The sequence below is a fragment of the Syngnathus leptorhynchus genome, chromosome 2 (assembly GCF_054491065.1).
Source record: "Syngnathus leptorhynchus isolate UIUO chromosome 2, UIUO_Slep, whole genome shotgun sequence".
Classification (NCBI taxonomy): domain Eukaryota; kingdom Metazoa; phylum Chordata; class Actinopteri; order Syngnathiformes; family Syngnathidae; genus Syngnathus; species Syngnathus leptorhynchus.
In genome coordinates, this window is record NC_141196.1 from 12,441,072 (window position 1) to 12,466,752 (window position 25,681).

The following is a 25,681-nucleotide window of genomic DNA, read 5'->3' on the forward strand; positions in this document are numbered from 1 at the left end:
AAAAGAAAGCTGATGCCACGCCAAGAGTCACGCTCAATCGTTTTGTCCAAGGTAAGACTGAAAACATTATATTAATTTAACGAATGAATGTAATTGGAACACAGAAGAAGCCAATCTATATTTTGCTTGCATCTATTGCTACAAACACACTGTGCCTTTTGAACCAGGGACACCTAACATTCTAGAAAGTTTGCTATTTTATCTGATGTTCATTTTATTTTTTTAGTTTTGCGAAAACCTGTTGGTTTGCACGACTATAAGTAAAACCATGCTACCTCTTGTCTTAACTCAACTTAACTTATATTATTTATAGAGTGCTTTCACAACTGTCGCAGCTCTAACAAATCACTTTATAGAACACATGAGATAAAACATTAACAACACAAGCAAAACAAAGCAACTAAATCTTTTCCTCCAATCCTCCTCCTAGAATGTATATGAACTTATGAAACAAGCTAGCAGTGCTTTCTCACTCATAAATTCCAAACCACTTCCACAAACTGAATATTCTAGCGACGACAAGCAAAGGGATGAATGGGGATGCACCCCATGATTCCACAACGACTGCAGTCTTGCCAATGGGTGGATGCGTAAACAATTTACTGACTAAAGAGGGCAATCTGTAAGCGTTTTATTTCCGAAATAACTCTTCATTCTGGTTGCCATCAATGATTGAGTAAGCGGTTATGTGTAATGCCGCCTTGTGTGTCTGCACATATTTTAATGTTTGACGGGCAAAAAAACAAACAGTCACACAGTTGTACATTTATAGGTCTCACGAGGTAGAATATTATCCGCACGCTCATTCAGTAGCACTTATATGTGATCCAGAGCCTAATTAAAAAACAAGTGTGCCTGCTGGTTCTCTTCTGCCACCGTCACCCACACGTGGATTTATTGTTACTTTCCGGCAGAATTAGTGAGAATGTTGTTTGTTTTTAAAATTGTGCTATTCTGATAAACTACATTTATTTTCCTAATTTCATTTTTTTTCCTACTGTCCTCGATTCTGAGAAACCAAAACATCCTTTTCTGCATGTATTGTTTTTCTCCCCCTCTACTTCTGCCCCTCCCATTGTTCTTTGGAGTTAGATTAATGTGTTACTGTACCATAAAATCCACAAAGGTTGCCCTTGCACAGAAGATTAGTTTATTAATGCAGCATTTTGTTGCTGATTGCTTAGTGGTGACTGTTTGACCAGCACGGGTGATGTTGAAAGTCCAAGCGAGTATGCAGACAAGGGAGGGAAAAGGCCTCAAAGCTGAATCTCTACAAGGAGATGAGGGTCGGTATTCACCGAGGGGAGTTGATGGGGTGAAGCTGCGGGGATTACCATTTGCGTCAGGCGCATGAAAATGCATGCATTTGTTTTCTAATGCAGAAAAACACTCACCTGCAGTTTCTTTCCCACTTAGAAGTTGCAAAATTACAAAATACAAGATTTGACATACATCTTTTTTTTTGTTTACAGAATCATTCACTGAACCAGGATATTGTCACAATGTGAGCAGCAATCATATAATAATAATAACATCAATAACATCAGTGTCAGCATCGGGTTTGAAGTATACAATTGTATCCCGGCAGGTGTGACGTATAAAATACTTCTTTTTTCTGGCTGTGTTAAAAATAATCTTTTTTTTAGGGTATTAAGTTATTAATTAAGCAATTAGCAGACATACTTGGTCGTGTAATCTTTTTCAGCGGTTGCCTAATCCGTCTTTGTGGAAATGTCCCAGTTTTGGGGCAGTGGCCATGGCCTTGAAACAGTTTGAATTAAATTTCCATAAGGGACAATTTTGGTTTCTGTCGACCACTGTCATCAAAACATCAGATGGGTTGTGTAGTGAATAACTAGGGCAGCAGGGGATAAATGGTGTGTGGGACCAAAGCTATCAAAGTTTGACGCCCCCTACATCCCACACCCACTGTCAGAATATTGGCACGAGAAGAACCCTAAGCAATGAGATGGATTTATTCACAATCATTTAAAATGTTCACGATGGGCTCTGTTGTCATATCCCTTCATCTGCTGCGAATCTGTGTCCAAGGGGTACTGATTTAAGTCTGGCGTGTGTGCGATCGACTGATGAAAAAGCGAGAATAAGATAAAACAAACCAAAATGACGCAACAATTCTTAGTATAGGATCACGAATAGAAGTATACACACACACACACATTATATATATATATATATATATATATATATATATATATATATATATATATATATATATATATATATATATATATATATATATATAATGTGTGTGTGTATATATATGTACACACACACACACATTATATGTATATATATATATACTTGCTGGCCGGTATATATATATATATATATATATATATATATATATATATATATATATATATATATATATATATATATATATATATATATATATATATATATATAACATAATCCGAAAATAAAACTTCTGATTCAAATGTTGCTTGTAAAATATTATCATTCCATTCGGTACATGTAACATGGCTTGTGCTCGGCCTTTCATGAGCTTTGCTGCCATCTAGAGGCTTTTATGCTGCATTGGTGAACAAATAAATAATGTTTCTGTCTCAAGATGGCACATATGTATTTAGAGTTGCCTCAATCCAATTAAAATAGACTGTAATTTCATTCACATACTTTGAAGGTCATATTAGAATTCCTCACTGCACTTAGAGTAAAAACTGGCCATTCTGGCAGATGAGACCAGCTCACTTCTCGAACAAAGTCTGCAGCTCTGTGCTATTGGAAATAAATGGATATCCTGCGTAATAATTCCAGCAACAAGGGCAGGACAGTAAAGGCAACTTTTCAAGGGTTAGGAACGAGCAAATAATTGACACCGACCAATTGCCGGGCCACACGATGGCGGCAAAGCAACTTTTTGTATAAACATGACCACTTCTCTCCTTGGATCAACATAGGTGCTTGGCAATAAGCTACTGAAAGCAGAAATGGCAGAAATATTTTTGTTTCGGACAGGTCTGTGAACACACACAGTATAATACCTAACAATGCAATTATTACACAAATTGTGATACCTCCATGCCCGCATCAGTTGAAACCAGTCTTTATTGTATTTATAAAACTCAGATGTTGTGCAAGTGTTCCTTTTCACTGCCTGAATATTGCCTATTAGACATGAGCCGTCTCATAGGCAGAGGGAGTCACCAGGAACAAAAACCGGCCTCCACCCCAACACGTCACCTAACCACTTCCTCTTTCAAAACCATGTGCTGCTGGAGGAGTTTGGTAGGCACTGACACAGTGAGCGCGAGAGCAGGAGAGAGAGAGAGAAAGAGAGAGAGAAAGAGAGAGAGAAAGAGAGAGAGAGAGAGAGAGAGAGAGAGAGAGAGAGAGAGGATGTGCAGAGCAGACATGAAAATGATGGGTTGACCTCTTGTAAGCATCTCACTTAGACCCCTGGAGAACATGGAGGACAAAGAAGTCCTCCATTTTGTGCTGGCCGGTAAGTTCTTTCTTTTAAATATCTGTGTGTGGCTCTGTAGGCGTGGGGTTGCATGTGTGCACGTGTGCTTGGAAAGTTTCCCATGGCGAAACCTGCTGAGCCACCTGGAGTCACATGGAGTGGAGAACTCTGCTGCGCCTTTGGTGTGATGATTTATGGCAGAATGTTTGTTCACTCTTATTATCTGCAGCATGTCTGTAATACATATAAAGTCAATATTTGTAACCAAGCAATAAAAGGCTTTGGTATAAGTGAGGCAGTACATACATTACATTTGCTTAGCCAAACTAGATTTTCTGGTACTGGCGTCTTTTAGTCCCAATAAAGCGATTAAATCTCAAGCACAGGTCACAGATTAAAAAGATTAGAAAGAAGAAAAATGTCTCGTGTTTGAACTCTGGCAAATCTTTTGTTTTCTACTGACTTGATGTATCCCAGTTTTCACTATATCATTTAAGTGATTGTTATTTTATAATGTCAAAAGATTTACATCTACTAATGTCTTTAGATAACATTTATAGCTGAGATTATTGTTGGTCCACTGACTACGTCCACTGTGGCGGATGAGCAAACATCTGGTGGTTTTCAGACTTTGAGGTGTTGAAGTGGACTGAGCTGTGAGGCTTTCCTTCCTGCTATTTACTTTATTTGCCATTTGAACATGTACACTGGGACTTCAAGTGCAAACACGGTTCACACAGGCCGACTGAGCTCCGAGAGTGACAGGAAAGCCTTCATATCGAAAGCCCAAACCTGTAGACCTTGCTGTACTAAGTTCATTTTGTTTGACTTGTAAATCGCTTCACTGGTTCCTTTATCTCAAACAACGTATTTTAGGTTGCATTACCTGACATGTTTCGGCGTGTCCGAGAGTGACAGGAAAGCCTTCATATCAAAAGCCCAAACCTGTAGAACTTGCTGTACTAAGTTCATTTTGTTTTACTTGTGAATCAGTGAAGTGCTGAACCTGCTTTCAGAGACACTACAAGAATTCAAGGACATCCTCTTCTCGCCAATAGTAAGGTAGTTGAGATGACGCTCCATGATTAAAGGCAGCCCAGTGTATCTAGAAATTTGTTTTGGTGTCTCAGGGTTTGCACGGTTAAAAACACAGATTGTGCTTACATGCTTCCACTGTGCAAGGTTATCACATGTACAGTTGCCACATTGCCTCTAATAGAGGCCAGAAGTATTTATTTGCAAGGAAGGCCAGATGCTGAAAAGGCATAATTGGGTGCGTGTGTTTTTCAATCTGAACACCCAAACAAAGTGTCTCGGCATTTCAGACGAAAACTTCAAAACAATGGGAGTTGAAGTGAACACACGGCTATTTGTGCATTTTGATTTACAAATACACCTCTGAGTGAATTTCTGTGGTACTTATCCTCAGCTACTTCAGATTTTCAGGCCATCTCCCGCAAGGGGAAAGGAGGTTTGGGAACGTTCTGTGCTAATCTGCGATGAGACCGAGAAGTTCAAGAGGCTTCGGAGCCAAACAGCTCATTTTTTTTACAGAAACACGACGACTGCTTAGAAAAACACAGGGCACAGCTGCTCTCAGGTTTTCATTGTAAGAGAGAGTGGAATGTATTTTCCACTTCTCACCTGCAGCTATAGCTGGCCTTCACCTTTTGAAAAACAAAAAAAACAACACATTGTGCTAGTGTGTCATAGACGTGTTAGTTTAACAACGGTGACACTGTTAAAAAAAAAAAAACATGGGTCAACATAGGCCTATAAGGACCGACCCTCTGGAACCTTTCTCAGATAAATTATGCTTACAGTTAAATACCCCCCCCACCACCATCACCAAACATATTAGAACTGTGCCCCCTATAGTTACACCCATTGTTTTTAGCAATAGATGATATTTTAATGGCAGTTTCCCCCTAGTTCACACGGAGGTCCCGCAGTACACGGTCCGAGAAAGCACGCTCAGTTACAAGCCTATTTATTGTTTTTCATTTGGTTGTTTTGCATTTATTACCTAGAAGAACTATATGTGGAATTTTCAAACTAATAGTCACTATAATTAGAGTTCCATTTCTGTATTAGTATATGGCAGGTTAGTGACAGACTGCGGCGCATTTCGACTTGCCTACAAATTTGAGCAGGTCTCTTTACATCGACAACAGCGCCCCCCCTAAACACTAAGCGCGTACAGCAAGACCCCTACTAAAATGATGCCACACAAAATTGAATACAAGCTGTAAAGACAATTAAATAAATAGTATATGAAGTGTCAAAATTGATTAGCGTGTGGCCGCGAAGGATGAGCTCACGAATGACACTTGATACAATTCCAGAAAAGTGGTGTGGACCATACAGTAAAACAAACACATACCTCGCGTACCTTAATCTTACTCGCGTTACATTGTTTGTGCTTCGTTTCAGCTGTGGTTGCTTTAAATGCTTGAAAAACCTAGTTGAGTTATATTCATTGTGTAAAGCGTTTTCTAAGGTTTTGCACTTCATATGGATGAATAAAGTACTCCGATGATTACATTATTACTTACGTAATTTGATAGCCTCAATTAAAAGCGAGCTATTTGGAATAATGTTAACTTTCTAACTACATTTGGGTGTAAAAATGTATGTTGAAGAGTTTGTTTTGTCTGAATAAATACTCAATGAATAATGGAGCGTATTTGGATAAAACCAGACATGGCTTTGTTTTGTGTTCCACAGAGACACCGCCAACTGGGAGCTCCAAGAATGGATATATGTTCCAGGAGATGGGTATTTGTGCCGATTTCCTCGAACACTTTCCTTTCAGGCTCAGCTTAACAAATGTTCGCATGAACCAGCATTCCAAGTTATCCCATAAACATGACGACCCTTCGTGACATTTTAAAATTCTATTAACAGCTAGCAATTCGCTGTACTTGGAGTGAGCCAACTTCTGCACAGTTTTTGCTAATTGTATGCTTAAATTATTCTTTTGTGCACAAAAATGACAAACAATAGGGGAAAATGTCTTACTGGTGAGAATTAAGTCCTAAGGTTTTATGGACCTTAAAATGGAATACATGCTTCAACAGCTTTCCATAAAAAACATTTTGTTAGTAGGCAACTTTGGCATACTAGTAGGGCAGCTCCATGTTCTATTATGTCCAAGAGCACTTTTCACTCTATAGCACATGTATAGTAGGACTAGTAGTGCAACCTCTCCTATGGTTTTATTCCACAGCCATAAAATCAAGTTTAAGGTCGATGTACTGGCTAGTATGCAAATTTGGCATATTACAAATAAGAAGTTGGTCTACAGACTAGTGAGGACAAAGAGTGTACTCGTAAATGTACTTTTTAAAGGAAATAAAATAATTACTTAAATGGCTTGCCATACTTATTTCAAATACATGCTGTCCCCTTGCAGGATTGTTGAGTCTTAATTAATGGACTCACATAATGAGACGGATCATTTCTAAGTGGAGCAATCATCGCTCATGAAGGCTATTTGCTTAATTCTCTGATTCAGAGACCCGTGTTTCTTTTAATCAGCTTCCATAGTGTATTTATCTTCGGTAAAATGAAGGAATTCACAAGGAAGTGCAATTTGCTATATTGCTATCGGTATTGTATAAAGAGGTTTTTTTAAACATTTCTTTTATTGACTCTCTCTACTTGTGGCCTGATACTGGCTAATCATAGACATCCTTAATGTGGCTAATATAACACCTGCAGTTCGATATAGGATGCATTTACCTCACAGAGTGGCAACGAATGAAATCAATATGACTTGTTTTGCGTGAATCAATTATTTTTATGCTATACTGGCTTAAAAGTACACAATTGGTGCATCTGCAGAGATGCGTGATGAGGAACAAGAGGATTATGAGGAAAATGCAACGATCCCGCACAAGGACCCTGCCTATGACAATACCAGCCAACTCAGCGTCTCAGGTATGACAAAGAACACTACCAGTGTTTGTGTCTAATTAATTACAGGAAATGTTATCAATTGATCTAATTAATCACATTTTTATCTCATATATGAGATAAAAATCTAAATCTGACATTCGTTCAAATCTCGAAAATCGCTGACCTGTTTGTTTATTCACGGTCACTCAACAGGCAACTGGATGAAAATTGATCCAATCCGTATTTATTTTTGTGTTGTAAATAATGTTTATGTTCACAGACAAAGAAGGTCCAGGGTTTGGCCTTTTAAACACAACAAGAAAGGTAAAAAACACCCTTTTTTTTTCTCAAATCATTTTGAACAAAGCTTATATTAAGCTCCGAATAGCACATGCAAACAAACCCATATGAAGTGTGTCATGAAATATTTCATTAAAATCCAAACAATATGTCAAACACACTTTCCCAGGATTGTGTGCCACGCTTTCATGTTTGCTTGGTGGTTTTTTTTCTGAGATCCTCCGCTCGGCATGCCATAGTAATTGTCCTTTTTTGAGTTATGAACCATGTATGTTGCCATTCCTTTACTTAATCATTCTTGGTATTACCACCATGATTCTTGCTTCAATTGGTGGATTGCCCGGTTTAGGGTTAGGGTTTTTTTTTTTTTTTTTTTTTAACAAAACAAATGGAACTCTATTTTGAAAATGTATATTTTCAAAATTGAAACGGCCAATTAAGTCTTGACAGAAATCTATGTCAAAGTCAAGTCTTTAGTAAGGCCAAGCAAGTGCTAAAATTGGTGACTAAAATCAGAGTCAAATCCCTCCAACTCTGCCTCGCAGTATGTGAAGCCGATGGACTTTAGCGAGGAGGTTCGCGCCCACAGAGACGTGGACACCTTCCTGGCCCAGGCAAGCGTTCTCCTGGACGAGAGAGCGTCCACTCTGGATGAGGTCCTGAGACGGATGTTGAACACCCTAGCGGAGGATAGCCACACCGGCTGTGACGTGAACCAGATCATGGACTCGCTATTCACAGATGCAGGAGGGAAGGAGCCGGGAGGTAGGAAAGTGCATCATGAAATGAAACAAGGGATTTGGAATTGGATCATTTCAGCTTATTTTGTTCGTATGCCAACAGTTCACCTGCTATCAGAAACCATTCAAGGGGTGACTGCGACATCCACGGGGATTCATTACCAGCAGTCATGGCTGTGTATTCTGTGAGTTCATGTCCCTAAGTCTGTGACATTCCTTTTGTAATAACTCTCGCCCCATCATTTTCCACAGAGGTTCCTGCATTGCTTTCTTTCCAGTATTTAGAATCAAAACACAATAGTTCTTCAGTTGAAAAATTATCCACTTTGTCACAAACTTGATACGCCATGATTTGCTAATACCTCAAATAGCGGGCATTAAAGTGAACGAGTTGACTCTCTCTGTTTTGTTTTAGATGCAGTGTGAGTCATCTACAGAGACGCCACATTTGCATTGCACGACTGGAGAGGCCGCAGAACTGGGGAGTGGACTGCTGCGAGGCGCGCTACGTCATTCTCATCCTGGTCCCAGCCAGAACGGTAAGTACACATTTGGTTATTGATCTATGCCACTGATGTACATATGCTGACGGCTAGAACAATTAAATGTTCTTCCATTGATTGGCAAAAGACACAATTAACTTGTGTATCCACTTCTTACCAGTCATACAACTTACTAATTGCTTTGTGTTCAATTCTGCAGGCTCAATGTTCACACTACGTAAATTTGTAGGTAAAATGAGACAAGATCATCGTTATTTATGAAATCATCATCATTTATAAATGACGCACCTAGCAGTATACGTGATTTATTTCATAGCTAAAAAACATCCCTTTGCTCTATTTTTTACAGAAAAGTACAAAGTCGGCCGTTGAAGCGGGCCGAACCTTTGCCACTATGTTCTCGGACATTTCCTTAAGACAGAGGCTTCTGGAGACAACGACTCTGGAGGAGTTCAAACAAGAGCTGGTCCGCCAGCGTCAACAACTCTCAGCCTTCACAGAGAAGGTGGCTGTAGATCAAGTGGATAACTCTGATCCACGACGAGGCAAAGAACTTGAGGTAAGGGAAAGAAATAGCATAAAGCGATATACAGCACTGACAAAAAAAAAATAACAGAAATGGGAAACCGGAGGTGCTCAAACTGAACTGAGTGGTTGTTTTTTTTTCATTGTAGTGTAAAGATTTCTTCAAACCTGGTAAAGGTGTTTACGATGACCTTCGCCGCCGTCTCCCGCTCTACCCTTCTGACTTCACGGATGGTGAGTAACCTTTCAGCTCTCCTAAGTGTTGTGCTTTGAATTCCCTTCTGTGAAGGTGTTTTTATTTGAATATTTTGTGTAAATTACTTTTTTTTTTTTTTAAATCTTGAATGAAGGTATCATTGGGAAGGACCGCTCTCTGCTGAAGTACACCACTACTGCTATTTTCCTTTACATCGCTATTCTGCTGCCAGCCATCGCCTTTGGTTCTCTCAACGACGAAAGTACAAGAGGGGAAATAGGTACTGACTTCATAAACACATCAGAATTGGGGACACTATATAACGCTATAGACTAGAGGTGTCAAAGTCATGACCTGGGAGCCAGATCCAGCAAGTAAAGTAAGCCTACTTGCCTCTTGCTTAATGGATCTGTTCTTTTTATTTTTGCAGATAATTTGTCTTCAAAACTTTAACTCCAATAAATTATTTGACAAAGTTTAATCTGGTTCACTCGTCAACGGATTTGATTAAGTCGACGATTGCTCATTAAAACAAGTGACCTCGATAAAGCATTGTAACAATTGATGGGCCCGTGGACACAGCAAAGGTTGGGCTCCGTGGTAAACAAGGTTAAGTATTCCTGCATGTAGACCATCCACCGAGTTTAATACCTTTCACAGATGTCCAGAAGACCATAGTCGGCCAGAGCATCGGAGGGGTGATCTACTCCTTGTTTGCCGGTGCGCCACTCGTCATTCCGCTGACCACTGCCCCATTGGCCATCTTCATTAGTGGTGCGTACTCATACGACATCTGCCGCTGAGATAATATTGCCCTAAAAAAACACAGCTACTGTAAGCTACTGTAATTTGAAGAGTATCATAAATCTGAAGTTCAACTGCAGTTGTGTCTTTCATACATTTTAGCCAAGTAAGTCTCCTAAGTGGTGACTGAAGTGTGGTTTGAGTCAGGCCACGCGACTCGATTTTCCCACCTGTGGCTATTGAACCGACATAGGCAATCATTTTTTATCGCACTCGGGTTTGATCATAGTGATCCGGGGCATCTGTGATGACTACAATCTGGACTTTGACGCTTTCTACGCTTGCATCGGCCTGTGGAACAGTTTATTCCTCATTCTGGGAGGTTTATTTAATGTCAGCCTGGTAATGAAGCTCTTCAAACGGTGAGTGCACTGCAAAAACACTCTGTGGGGTTGAGGACATTGCCACAAAGTTAGTTGGCCGGTGTGTTATCCATAAGATATTTCAACTCCTGTTTAAATACGTAACACTTTGTGCTAAAAAGCACATTGTGACCTCAGGACAAGGACTTTGATTTTCAAAAGCGGCTGTTATGACTTCTTTTTTTACACCATGATGTTTCATTCTGCTGGGTTGTATTGTTATGTCTGCACATTTAGAACTAATCCTGTTATGTTACGGTTCCCCTTCTCCCAGCTCCACAGAGGAAGTCATTGCGTTGTTCATCTCCATTGCATTTGTTGTGGATGCATTGAAAGGCACGGTCAAAAGTGAGTGCATTGAAGTGTTTTAATTGGAAGCTCTGGTCTGAGAAAGCAGGCCAGTATGATTTTAAGTTTCTCAGTTCACCACACTTATGAGGGCTTATTTAGCAGTCGTACTCCAATTATTTTGTGCTCATTTATTGAGTGTGACTGTCAAATAAGCCATCAAGTCCAAGAAAGTGGAGCGAAAGTGGGCTATTACACACTATGCTTTTATTTTGAAAGTGTGGCTTTTAACTAGACATATTACCTTACAATATGGAATAAGTCTTGTCGTCTGTTGAAGGCTTTATACAGAATTTATGGAATACTTCACATGAACCTACTTCAATTCTGAGAAATAAATGCCTGCAAAAAACAACCAAAAATCCATCCATCCATTATCCATACCGCTTCTCCCCATGGGGGTTGCCGGCGTGCTGGAGGCTATCCCAGCAGTCATTGGGCAGCAGGCGGGGGACACCCGGAATTGGTCGTCAGCCAATCGCAGCCAACCTGGAAAAAAAAAAATCACATCTGAAGCCATTTATAGAATATTTTTAATTAAAAATAAAGTAAGGAAATATATTAAAATAAAAAAATTCTCCTTCTTAAATACTTGGTAGTTCACTTTTTTTGTTTATTTTTAAGTTTAAATATTTTACATTAATTAGAAAAAAAGAAATGTTTTTGTTGTGAAATTAAGTGATCACTTTCAACATAGTTTATTTTATTTCAATAATTTTATGAAACACAAATGCAAAATAAGAACATAAACAAATATAAAATCATTTTTCTAATTATTTGTGTCTCCCCTAAAGAAGTAAGAAAAGGAGTAAATAAAATTATTACAATGAAAAATCTTTTCCGATGAATAGTTAATCAAAGATGTCTCTTTTCTTGCTAGTTTTCAAACATTTCTTCCATGAGCCCACACTGGCAACTTCAAATAGCACAGTAGTGCTTCACCAAATTACGGAGGTTCTGGAGAAGATGAACAACCAGACGTCGGACCATCAAAATGTCGACGGGTCCTCGATGACGGATCACATTGAGGGGCACGCCTCCGTCTTCCTCCCCAAGTCTCTGGTGATTTGCTCCAGAGAGATCCCCATCCTGTGCCTGCTGCTCATGCTGGGCACCTTGTGGCTGGGTTACGCCCTCTACCTCGTCAAAAGAAGGTAGGCCACTGACCGCAACCCGTCCGGAATACTCCACGTAAATGGTCAACAAATGACCTTTTTCTTTTTTCTTAATGTCATAAGTATAACATATTCAGATGAGCATTTACAAAAAGACTCTGCTAGTCATTATACTAGTGCCTATCTTCCGAGCTAAAGCATACACACACATTTGAGCTTTCTCCACCGATATCTGTTGTAGCTGTTTTCCTGAGAAACCCCACGATATCTCCACTAACAATCATGACACTCCTCCAACATACTCAATGTCTGGTGCCCCGCCGATGAGTTGCTGGCCCCACTACGGACAATGCTGCCATATGCACTGTGCATACTCTGCGTATAGGGAGCAGCGGTACTGCACAAGATCAGTAAAAGCCTAGTCTCATGTCAGATATTCAAACTCAGTCGGTTTGACAGGTTACAAGAATCTCCTGACAACATATATATAGAGGCCAATATCCGACGGGACAAAGAAAATAGAAATCTACTGGAAGCAGTGTAACTAAGATTAATGCTACAAAACAATGAGTCTATTTATAGACTGTTGGGACGAAATAATAATTGTATTAACAACAATAAGAAGGATAGAAATAGTGTTTCATGTGTCAAACGCTTGACTTCCTTTCAAAACTGAATATCTCCCTTTCACAGTGCTAGGAGAGTATTGATTTGCATCGCTGGTTGAGGACTGAATCTCGTTTAAATACAACTGAATAAATATAGACATAAAGTGGATCATTTTGTCCAGATGAAATGAAGTGGGGCGAATGAATAGCCCGAGTAGGTTTCACAGTACTTTTATATATTCCATTTGTCATTGTAAGAGCGGGGAATATTTCACTTTCCGCTGCACTCTATTTGTCTGGCAGCCACTGTGACCCATTTGTTTCGGCCACTTGACACGGCACTGTGAAATGTGGAGAAAAAAAAAATCGTTTCTTTCTCCAGGCTTGTTGTGGCAAATATTTTTTATATTACTGTATAAAACACGCCGGCACGACAAGGTGTCTGGCACTCAAGTACTCCCGTGTTCTAATCTCGGCTTTCCTGTGTGCGTCTTCCTGGGTTAGGCGTGCTCCAACTAACCATGACGCAAAATTATGTTACTAAAAGCATTATTAAAAATGGATGGGGTAAAGACTGTGGCAGACCAACGGTAAGGTTGTTTCCTGCAAAGAAGAGGAAAGATTGTAGCATATGTGCAATGCAGAAGGCAAAGTCTTTGGACTAAGGTAATATTGGATTTTGGGTTCAATCCGGAAATTTCACCCAAAGGCGTGAGTGTATAATTTCTTGATAATTGATTCTAAAATACATATTGTATCACTAATTATAAAGACATTTCTTCTTTTTTCCTTCTTTTCAGCCCATATATGAACGGCAAAGTCAGAGAAGTTGTGTCCGACTGCGCCCTGCCCATCTCTGTGCTGGTTTTCTCTTTCATCGGCTCCTACCTCTTCCTGGACATACAGAGTGAGGGCCCGTTTCCTTTTTTTTTTTTTTTTTTTTTTCTAAAAACCATGTGGCACATCCTAAGAGTTTGCCCCCTCTCGGCAGTCCCTGTGTTCGGCGTCCACAATGGGCCAGTTTTCAACTACCCGCCCTTCGACAAGCTGTCGGGCCTGAATACTCTGAGCGCCGTGGGCCTCGGCTTCCTCCTTGCCCTGCTCATCTTCATCGACCAGAACATAGTCATTTCACTCACACATGTACCAGAACATAAGTAAGAGATGGATTTCTTTTGTACTTCTCTGCAAGAACACAATGTTCACTGCTAGAATCACATACATACATACATACGTACGTGAATACATACGTACTGTGTATATATGCACGCACGCACGCACACGCACGCACACACATACATACATACTGAGGCAAATCTTGGTAGTACATTATCTTCGATTGAAATAGAAATTTTAAGACATTGATAAATCACTGTTTTGGGGCATTAACAATGTTCAGCGCAATTGCCTTTCATTGGATTCCCATCTTTTCATCCAGAAAACAATGTGAAAATAATTCTGCTCAGTTGTCTATTTTTTGTGGGAATCAAAATCGCGAGCAGTTATTTGAAGAAAATAGTCACCGCAGGGAAGTTGCTAATAGTAACCAAAAAGGTAAGTAGCCAAAACTGCATCAGTGAACAAGCTCCAACGCGTGTAATAAAGAAATATGAAACTCCATGTTACGGTATCTTTTCAAGTATTTACTGAAAACGTGTAAAGATTTTTTTTTTAAAAGTTGAAATGTATGAATTTGCTGGTTGCAGACTACTCAAAGGCACAACATTCCACTGGGACTTAGTGCTGACAGGCCTCATCAACATCCTCATGTCCTGTCTGGGGTTGCCATGGATGCACGCCGCCTTCCCGCATTCTTCACTGCATGCCCGTCAGCTGGCCAAAATGGAACAGCACGTGGAGAACGGCCATGTTTACACTACGTGCGTTAACCCGAAAGCCCAAAGACACAACACATAACAAGCACTTGTATCATAAAAACCATACTCAAATCAACTCCTTTCCTCTTGGACAAAAAAGACTTTGAAACTTTGGATTATTCTGTGTACTTTGTTATTTTTCTCTGAAATCACAAAAAATAACTTCAAAATATTTGGAATTACCCCCAAAATGGTGCTGAAAACCTTGAATGAGGTCAAACAAAACATGTTTTTGGAACACATTGCAATGATTATCTTTTTTTGTCTTGGAATGTTGCAAAGCAGCACGTCAAGGACCTCACGGATGCTTTTCCTATTTACAGTATTGTCAGTGTAAAGGAGACGCGTCTGACCTCGCTGGTCGCCAACATCCTGATCGGCCTGTCCGCTTTCATGCTTCCCATTCCTCTCCAGTGGATTCCCAAGCCTGTCCTCTACGGGCTCTTCCTCTACATTGCTGCTACGTCACTCGACGGGAATCAGATGGTGGACCGCATGGCTCTGCTGCTGAAGGAACAGGTGTGCATAAATCAGCCCGTTTGGAAAGCATTTGTCCTTTTCATGTAATGTTGATAGGAATGATGATGGACATTCTGTGGCCTCCTCTCGACCCCAATGCAGGTAGACCCTTATCTTGCTCCCCTTATCTTGAAATTACCAATACAGGAGAACCTTTGTTCTCCTCTATGGTTGTTGTTCATTGGCTTTTTTTAAAGGGAGGGTAAACCGAGGATGGTTCATTTTTCACTAACTGGCCCAGTTTATGTATCTTTTTGATCAGGAAAATGAAAAAAGTTCGCATTTTTTATTTTATCCAATAATTTTGGAAATATAATGAATCAATGAATGCCTTTACAAATGTCCACTTGTAATGAGGAATAGGGCCACACACACATCCCCTACATGTCTTGGTTGATGACGTCACGGAAGGAAGAGATCCCAATTTCCCTATTGGAAATAATTGTAAAGACCATCGCGTAAAATGTACAAAAACAGCTGTTAAATTTACATGGATATCTCTACTTAGGACTACTTCAAAATATTAAAAGATTTAGCCTCTCCGTGGCTGATTTACGAGCAAGCCTGTCTGCAGCTTCAGTGCCCTGTCACATTTGTCTATTTCCTTTCACCAGTCACCAACGGGTCGAGGTTCCTGGCTGAGCTGGGACCCGGCTGACACTTTTGTGTTTGCAAATTTCCATTTTTAGTCACTAGGTTTCTTTTCTTCTTCTTGTTCGCCTTCGGCATTAGACCCGGGGTGTGTTCACAGACCACTCACACAGTCACCTCAGAATTTTTTTTCATTGGGGTAATTGTAGCACTGACATACATTTTTAACACAGTTCTATCAAATAAGTGCCAATGTTGGGCTCGCTTTACCTTCCATTTCAGATGTTCAATTACATTACAGCTTGAAATAGGGAGAAAAAAAAAAGCAGCTTGTAACTATTTCACATTTGTTGATGTAGACGTCCTATCCCCCGACCCACTACATCCGCCGAGTGCCCCAGAGGAAGGTGCACTATTTCACCGGGCTGCAGATCATCCAGCTCATCATCCTGTGTGCCTTTGGCATGTATCCTCTGCCCTACATGAAGATGGTCTTCCCCCTACTAATGATCTTGCTCGTCCCCGTCAGGTGAAAAGAGACAGACTTTCATTTCTTTGTTGTAGTGGCTGAACTAACACACAATACCATTCTGGCATGTCATCATTGAAATAATGTGGAATTAAAATGCAACATCTGCTCAAAATTTACCGAAGCAAATAGCCCTTCTGTTGATCAGAGAGTTGTTGTCAGTCCGTTTTAGAGTCCCTGCCTGTCATGACATTGAAAACTTTGAGATCTCTCTTCTCAGAGTCAGATCAACATCGTTCCTTTATGTAAATGGACTTTTTTAGTTCGGTGTTTTGTTTATTTTATTGTCTGCAAATGACAGCGTACGACAATGGAAAGACATAGTGCGTTTGCATTTTCCGTTGACATGAATGTACTGCTTTCCTCGTCACGTTCGTAAATTAAGTGACAGATATTTGAATGATGACTGTCATTTAAATTGACAGACAAACATTTGTGTGTGTAAATGGACAGACTAACATAAACATGTTTCTATATTTTATGAACAAATGCATTTTCGTCTTCATAAATGTACGTACAGACCTCTATCTGTTTACGTTAATAGACTTGCATTGTGTGTTTGGAAATGTATAAATGAGCACGCTTTATTTTCTTAGACCCACATTCCAATATGACATTAGTAATATTTTCTTTGTGTGTTTTGCTTCAGGACCAGCTTACTTCCAAGAATTATTGACGCCAAGTATCTGGACATCATGGACTCACAGCACATGTAAAAGCAGATAACGATAATGAAGGAAATGGACACTGGACACATCTGCATTTGCTTGTTAACAATCAGTGTAATTGTCATTATCATTGTTAATGCAATACTTCACCAACCATTTTCTGCAAGTTAATTAGTTGCTCATGACCACAAGCATCCACACACAAAAAAAGTAATTATACAGAACTACATTATAATGAAGTTCTTTTTCTGTTTTGTTTTTTGTATTTTATATTTCATGTATTTGTCTGTGCATTTCACATTGTTTTCAACCATATGACACATTTTTATTTCAGCCTCACTTGTGCAATATAAATTGTTGTACTGACGTTTTGCTATTATAAATCAGTTCATCATTTAAATGAAACTCAGAATCCAGTTGCTGCTGACTTTGTTTCAGAATGTTACATTTTAAGGATGCGAGTCATGTGATGAAGTATGCCGTTATATGAAGTGGCTCAGTGCAGCAATGAGGGCATTAAAACGAAGAATTGTCTACAACGAAGCCCTTCAACGGAGTTAATTGTCCGTTTGGTTTAATTTGACTGAACAAAAAACACATCGCCTGGGAGTGTCGTGTGAAATTGCTCCAGTAGAAGGCAGTACAAGCCAAGTAGCTGGATGTATGTGAGCTCTGATGACCTTTGCAGAACAGACAAGCCACCCAAAACGTCTCGGTTTTGCATGAGCAGTTACTAAAGTGAAGGCTAAGCAGTCTTAGATTTAACTGTGAAATTCCGATTTGTTTTCTCAAATGTCAAATCTGTGAAATAAATGGCCATCAATCTCCAATTTTCACAATTTCCCAACCTTTTTCATCCATAGCACAGCCTTTTCATTGGAGATGATCGCGAGGCACAACACAAACAAAAATCTGTTAAATGTTACACCATCTTCTACATTAAAACTGGTTATATTACAACAAAAGACATTGTGAAAGTCCTATATGAATAAAGTCCTGCATATAAATCTCACTCTTCATTTCGTCTGCCAATTACCTGTGATGATAGTTAAAGTGAAGTCAATTCAGGAGATGCCAATGATAGCAATCAACATACCCAAGGCATTCTTCCATCCATTATCTGTACTGCTTGTCCCCACGGGGGTCACGGGTGTGCTGGAGCCAATCCCCACAATCATCGGGCACCCTGAACCGGTTGCCAGCCAATCGTGGGGCACACAGAGAAGAACAACCATCCCCACTCGCACTCACACCTACAGGCAATTTGGAGTGTTCAATCGGCCTACCAAGCATGTTTTTTGGATGTGAGAAGAAAACAGGAGACCTGGAGAAAACTCACGCAGGCACGGGGAGAACATGCAAACTCCACACAGGGAGGGCCGGAGGTGGAATCCAACCCGCACGCTCTGAATTGTGAGGCGGACGTGCTAACTAATGCATCACTGTGACACCCTGAGAGTGGAACAATCAAATAAAAATAAACATATACTTTTTAAATTGTATTTGTTTTTTTTTTTTTTAATAAAAGGTTTCAGACAGTGTAAGTAATAAACTATTGAAAGTGATTAAAATCTTTACTGTTTAGGACTAGCTCTATAAATATTGCAATAAGAACAAAGACGCTGAGTGGTGATCACAGTCACGACTTGACTGTGTATTTCATTTTGATGAAAATGAACAGTCCAGATTTTTCGGTTGAAGTACATGCTGGGGATTTCCATCAGTCTGCAAACGCACCACGGCTGTTAGAGCGTCACTTAATATGTGCATCAGACAAGATTCTTAGGCAATGATGCATAAACCAGGGTGGGGTGCGGGGCAGGGCAGGGCGCATAGATACCGACAAACGTCCTATCTGATGTCTCTGAAAGGTTATCTATCCCTTGTGATTATGCTGTTGCATGGGGTGTGTTATGTGCTTGCTGTGTCTGTCATGTCGTTTTTACCTGCCGTTAGTGATATTAAGATATTTTATGGGTGAAATATAACCATTTATAATTGTTATAGTTGTTCATTTTAGGTTGATTAGAAGAGAAATGATGCATGATCGTGACAGAAATGGTGATGATGGTTAGTGAAGTTTAGGTTAGTAAAGGTGTTACTAATTTTAACATTGGTAAAGATGTGGGACATGTGGGTGTCTTCAAAGCGTTTTACTTTATTTGAGTTCTGTTAGTAAAATGGTGGTATCAGCACGAGCGTGTGTGTTGTGAACTTGTCTTTCTCCGTGGAATTTTGTCAAATCATGTGGAGGATTCAAGGCTGTCACCATGATAATTTGTCCAATTAAATGTGCCAACCCACCCCCACCTCATTAATCCTGGAACTCTCAATATAGAATATGTCCTCTTGAAGTGAGGCAGAGAATAATAATGACGCTCTCGTTACGGCTGCGGAATTCCGCCAAGGAGTGTCTTCTCTTGTTTTTGTTTTTTTTGACAATCCGTCATCCTACCCACATGTGGAAAGTGCGTCTCATGCATACTGAACACATAACTAGCCACTGTAGTGTAGAGACGGAAAAAAAAAATCAATTCTGCTTTCACAACAATAATACTCAGTTCTATTAATAGAATAACAAAAATAAATAGTGTACAATAGTGGCATTTTATATGTCTTTTATAGGCTGGATTTAATACATTTTAGAGTATGCAGTGTTCCATCGCTATATTTGCTTTTCCAAGCTTGCTGTTGCACGGAATTGTAATTGTTGTAAATGGCAAATGAAGTGCACTGAGCTCTCTATTTTTTCAAAATGAAGACAATTGGTATTTTTCGAATTGGCACATGAAGTCCATGCGCAATTTGTCTTTGCGGGCCACATAAAATGACGTGGCGGGTCGTATCTGGCCCCCAGGCCTTGAGTTTGACACCTATGACTTACAGCGCACACTCTGGTGCACTCTGAATAACCGAGCGGCGCATTTGGACAACATTCTGTTCTGGAGATCGATCATAAGCCACCAGTTGCGTTCAGGGGGAGGAATTTTTTGTAAAAGTTTTTTATTCATTGACATTTCGACCTTTTTTATACACTTCTTTGAAATAATCACTGCATAAATAGCGTCCATTTGTACATACGCAGCATCTTTACAATTGTTTATGTATTTTAAAAACTTTATATAGGGTCAATAGGTCAATAGTTATTTGTTTGTGGTATTATTCAATGTAATCATTCAAACGTTTTCTTTTACCATTTTTCGATCATTAAACGGGCAGTTTTTTTTATCACCATAGTGGTGTAAAAAGTTTGACAACCACTGTTATGCGAAACGTAGATGTATAATTGTGCAATACTAATAAATAAAAATTATGTCAGTTTGATTTTTTTCAAAGGATGAGGAGAATGACTTTATTTTTATGATACAGTTTCATGCTTAACTTGCTTTTACACTTGGCGAACAGTTATAAATGTAATTTGAAAAAATGCCTTATGATAGGCATGATGGAATATCCAGTGTGTGTTCCACTTGAGGGATTCCATTTCCTGACCATTTACAACATCCACCACCATCGCAATTAATATATGAATAAAACAACAGTGGTTAATAAATACTTGATAGAAATGAATAATGGAATATGCGGCTCGCTAAAGTAATCTATTGTTCTTACATCTGCACACCTCAATTCAATTGGGTACGTGTCGCAATGTCAACTTTCAAAAGCAATGGCCTCATTTGTCACTTGACCTGCTGCTTTGTCAAAGAGTAATTAGAGCAACTACAGAAAAGGGGAAACTTCGACTATGATTCCATTACAAAGCCACCATTTTTCCGATTATACTCAAGCTCGCTATCATCATCGCAAACGAGAACATATTATCACGCAAAAGCTGTACTTGCTGTTACCAGGGAGCACTTCTACTCACTTCTGGCAAAGTGGCCCATGGGAGCATTTGGTGGATGTGTTTTAAATCTGCTGTTCCATAGAATTTGCTTAATATGAAGGGAGCCATGTCTTTCGAAAGTATTTGTCACACTCATGTTCTCTACAGAGAATTCTTTCAGGGGGTAGTTGATGTTGTCATTCAAGTTTCTTTTACCGACACATTTCATACAAAAAGCAGAGTAACAGCTTCTTGAAACCTAATGAAAAAGCTTTTTGCAATTCAATGCAAAAAAAAAACCCAACAACCCAAAACTGCGTATTAGATTTTTTTTAGCTACAGAAAGTACTTTTGTTAAGCCACAAATGGAGACCCAACTTTCTTCGCAATAAACAAGATGTCAAGGAGACCAATTTTGACGCAGGGCGGCGCCTATGATCAGAGGACAAGCACCATTGAAGACCTAACCACCCGTGAGCCAATCACACAGCTGCAGACCTCTTTCTACTTTGGCAAATCCCGCGGAGGACACTGGCCGGCTTGATGCTTTCATTCTTTGTGCCAACAACTCTAATTAACAGGGCAAAACAGCGGCAGTCTTGTTTACATCCATAAATAATGCATTTCACCATACACCAGGGGAGGCTCCTGTGTATGACGCTGGCCATGTTTCCCACCATGCCGCCACGTTGTGTTATGTAATCCAATCAGGACAAGTGGATTCGTTACTTTATTTGTCCCCGCTTGCTCACTCCAATGTCATTATGCAAAGTTGGGAGCTCAAAGGAAGTAAGGTGGACACAAAAGATGCCAGGAATATGGCGGCAACGATAATGCGATGTTTTAAGTAGACTATTGAGAACGTCTAATAATGTTCACAGCTCCACCCTTTTTTTTTTTAAATTGACATTAAGCCCTATTACGCTACTGTATTTTTAAATGTTGGTAACTTTTTTATGGTACTAGGTGTGAAAAGCAAAAGAACCATTGAGACCCATCCTTCATGCTTTGAAGCCATTTATTTTCATAGACAGGAACACACGCTCTTCAGGTTTGTACCTGGGCAAGTCCGTGTTTGGGAAATAACCTGGATTCTTAATGAGAGGCGCTGCTACGATTGGCCGGGAATGAAGTCAACTATGTTCACTCACTTAACGACAAAAGCACCTATCTCTAACTGCGGTGTTTCCGAAAAGTCCACCTATGTGCACGGTTAGAATGTGCCAAATTTGTGCTGAGGCTTTAAACAAACACGCTAACCACTAGCACCATACTGCCAAATGGAGTGTTTATCTTTACAAACAAAACTAACGACAAGATGACAGTGTAAATGTTATCTTGACACGAGTGTGCAATTATAAACTACGGAAGCATCTTTTGTACGGCAGTATGCAATTACATCCTGAGGGGCATTGTAGGGCCAAACTGCTTCGTCAGCAAGCCACCTCACAATTAAAAACAAGCGAGGCTAAACAATCTACATGCACAAGTGTGAGGCCGTTTTAATTGACTCGCAAATGTACAAATATGCATTCACTCATAAATGAGTTTCGATTGTGAGACTTTGCAAACAACACCAAAAATTGCCCATGAGAGCAACTCCAATATGTCAAAACAAGGCAAAAAGTGCTAATACCGCTGATGATGAAGCTATTTTTTCTGCTTGATGGCAAATATAAAAAAAATAGTAACATGAAGCACAAGTGAATGAGGTCTCGGCGTTTGGTTGTGTTTTTTTCCCATGCCCACACTGACTTGGCAAGCCCTCTCTTCACCCTGTCTGTCATCTTGTTTTAATGTCTCGGAGATAGACTCAATTAGAAAAATGAAAAGAAATGTCAATGGGAGACGAGGCTTCCACTAATCCAATTAGACACACTCCACCATCATCGCACACATGAAGCCAACTGATGCCGCTGGCAAGAAGGTCCACTTCATCCAAACTATTTAAACAATTTTCAGAATTACTCCGTTTCAAAATGTCTGACTAAAACGTAATCGTACAAAATCCAAACAATTCTCCCCGTAGGAAATATTTTAAATCTAATCAATAAATATATCACGGAAACCTAAAAATATTAATATATCTGAATACATCCATCCAGCCATTTTCCATACCGCTTGTCCCCACCGGGGATTTATACACAAAAGCAACGAGGAATAAATTTAAAAGGGCTAAATGGGTGTCCTGAAGGAAAGAGAGGGGAGCTATTTTCTGAACAAATGGCTGACACTCAGATATTCTGTCATATTGTGTTAAATTGATTCAACAGACAGACAAATTCCACAATGCAATCTTTATTCGTATATCAATTTACGATCAAGCCTTCCAGTCTGCTCAGCAATATCGGGGTGACGTAAGATTCTGTTAAAAGACTGGCCTTCAAAATAAAAAGTACTCTCTGCTGGTCCTTAGCGGTTTGCTATCCATTTCTCTGTTGTTCTTCAGCTGGGCCTTATCCATCTTCGTACCTCAGCTGTTCCTTATCTCCATCTGTTACACTAGACACAATATTTGTTACACCTCAAAATCTAATGGGGCCAGATGTATTCAATAATAAGATCATTATTGTTGTTTGCAGTGGTGTCAAAGTGGCCCGAATCCTTCTGACGTACCTCTTAAACACATAATTTTTTCGGTCGTATCGTCCGTTATTATGTCACCAATGATTTCATGTGCTGGTTGCCGATGAGACTCTTCTCTAAGTTTCTTTTAAAGACTATCAGTGGCCTCATTCAAGTTGCTTTAAAGTGGAAGTCGTTTAAGTTGTCTGTCACCTTTCCTCATCGATTTCTCAGACATCCTTCCAACATTTCTCTTCTGTGAAGCCCACTATTGGCATCCATAGAACTGCACAATGGAGTCCAGCTGTATGCGTTGATTGAATCGTCCGGCCCATTCATGACAGTTGCGCTTCAGTATCGTTTCTATCCAATTATATGGCTGACTGAACTTGAAGCCCATTCAAATCTCAGCCCTCAATTACCTCCTCAAAGTGTACTCAGGCAACATATAATAAAGGCACACAAGCTAATGGTCCGCATTTCATGTACTTTGTGGTTCTTGGACAAACAAAATAAAGTGAGCCCTATTTCATATCCATAACAGTAGACCACCAAACATCTTTGTGAATCACAATTTCCTGCACACCAGCTGTTTTCGATCGGAAGCCTTTTCCAGTCAGGGTTCCCATCTGACTTTTAAATCTCACTCTTCATTTCGTCTACCAATTACCTGTGATGATGTAAGTTAAAGTGAAGTCAATTCAGGAGATGCCAATGATAGCAATGAACATACCCAAGGCATCAATCCATCCGTTATCTGTACCGCTTGTCCCCACAGGGGTCGCGGGCGAGCTGGAGCCTATCCCAGCCGTCATGGGGCAGTAGGCGGGGGACACCCTGAACCGGTTGCCAGCCAATCGCAGGGTACGCAGAGACAAAAAAAACATCCTCACTTGCACTCACACTTACGGGCAATTTGGAGGGCTCTATCAGCCTACCATGCGTGTTTTGGGGATGTGGGAGGAAAACAGAAAAACCCACGTTGGCACAGGGGGAACATGCAAAGTCCACACAGGGCTGGAGGTGGAATTGAACTGTGGGGCGGACATGGTAACCAGCGGAACACCGTGCTGCCCCCTGATACACGAGGCAATGTGACTAAAATATGCAAACATATTCAGAATGATGGGCTATAAAATAAATCTCATTTGGGAGTTCATTCAAGGACCTGACTTGTCCTCGAACGCCTCTGCAAACGTCTGAGGTGTGTGAGGACACCAAGTCTGACAAATGGAGGAAAATGAATGTTTTCTTGCTCTTCCTTATGGTTGATCGTCGTTCCTTAGCTCATCCACATGTAAATTTAGCTGATTATTTCCTGTTTTTTTAATCACTGTTTTCTTGCTTATCCTGGTATTCCTGTTTTCTTGATTTGTTTTTCTGCCTCTTCTACGGCTGTTTCTCAGCTCTTCTGTTTCTCTTTCCCCTTTTTTGTTTCTCTGACATGTTTCCCGTGTTTTCTCAGCTGTTCCTAGTGTCTTTTTGTGCTTTTCCTAGTCTCACTCTCCTGTTTGCCGCAGTACAGGCAGCTTTTCCTAGTGTCACTCTCCTGTTTGCCGTTGTACAGGTCTTGTTGTTTTATCATCTGTTTCCTTGCGGTTCTTTACCTTTCCGTGTTTTTTCTTCCTCTGCGGTTCCTGAGCAATGTTGTTTCTTTCAGGTTGTTTCCCAGCTGTTCTGTTTTTGCTTTTGTGTTCATTGACTGTTCTTTACCAGTTTCTCAGTCTTTCTGTTGCATGTTATTGACACGCTTTTCCTCTGGTTGTTTCATTTCGCTTTTTTTGAGTTTTATGTCTCAGCTGTTCCTAATGCCATTTTCAGCTTTTCCCCACCTGTTTAACAGTTCTTGTCTGTTCTTACCGCCATTTCTCATTTGTTTACCTGCTGTTCTCTTGCTTGTCATAATGTATATCTCTTTCGGTTCTTTTTTGTTTTTAATTTTTCAACTTTCTTTCAGCTTTTCTATTAGGGGTTTGTTTTCCCAAGCTGTTCCTGATCAATATCTTAGCTGTTCTTTTGTGGGGTCTGTGTTTTCATATTTTCTCAGCTGTTTCCTTGATAGTTCTTCTGCTGTTACCTCATCTTTTTCAAAGCTACGACTCAAGGTTTTCTCTTATTCACCATTTTTTCTCAAATAGTTCCCCAGCTGCTTTTCTGTTGTGACAAATTCGTCACTTGTTACTTGGCCTTCTTCTATCGATCCTCATCTGTCCCCATGCATTTTCTTTTATGATATCCCGCTGAGGCCATGACA

General features: G+C 39.9%; 1 protein-coding gene across 2 annotated transcripts; it reads left to right on the plus strand.

Annotated features, from left to right (window-relative positions):
• Positions 1-3,244: 3,244 nt before the first annotated feature.
• On the plus strand, positions 3,245-18,043 carry LOC147060802 (solute carrier family 4 member 11-like). 2 transcript variants are annotated; one of them, XM_085905517.1, is made up of 20 exons: positions 3,245-3,490; positions 6,179-6,229; positions 7,298-7,393; positions 7,632-7,675; positions 8,197-8,416; positions 8,495-8,576; positions 8,807-8,930; positions 9,244-9,453; positions 9,569-9,653; positions 9,770-9,895; positions 10,276-10,389; positions 10,649-10,781; positions 11,056-11,129; positions 12,010-12,283; positions 13,653-13,759; positions 13,844-14,009; positions 14,559-14,732; positions 15,053-15,248; positions 16,199-16,368; positions 17,018-18,043. In XM_085905517.1, exons 1-20 carry the CDS (start codon positions 3,454-3,456, stop codon positions 17,082-17,084), a joined length of 2,550 nt encoding a protein of 849 aa, XP_085761643.1. In that variant the 5' UTR covers positions 3,245-3,453; the 3' UTR covers positions 17,085-18,043. The 2 variants fall into 2 exon arrangements, with proteins under 2 accessions (XP_085761643.1, XP_085761642.1); XM_085905516.1 differs by having other exon boundaries at positions 8,197-8,576.
• Positions 18,044-25,681: the final 7,638 nt, after the last annotated feature.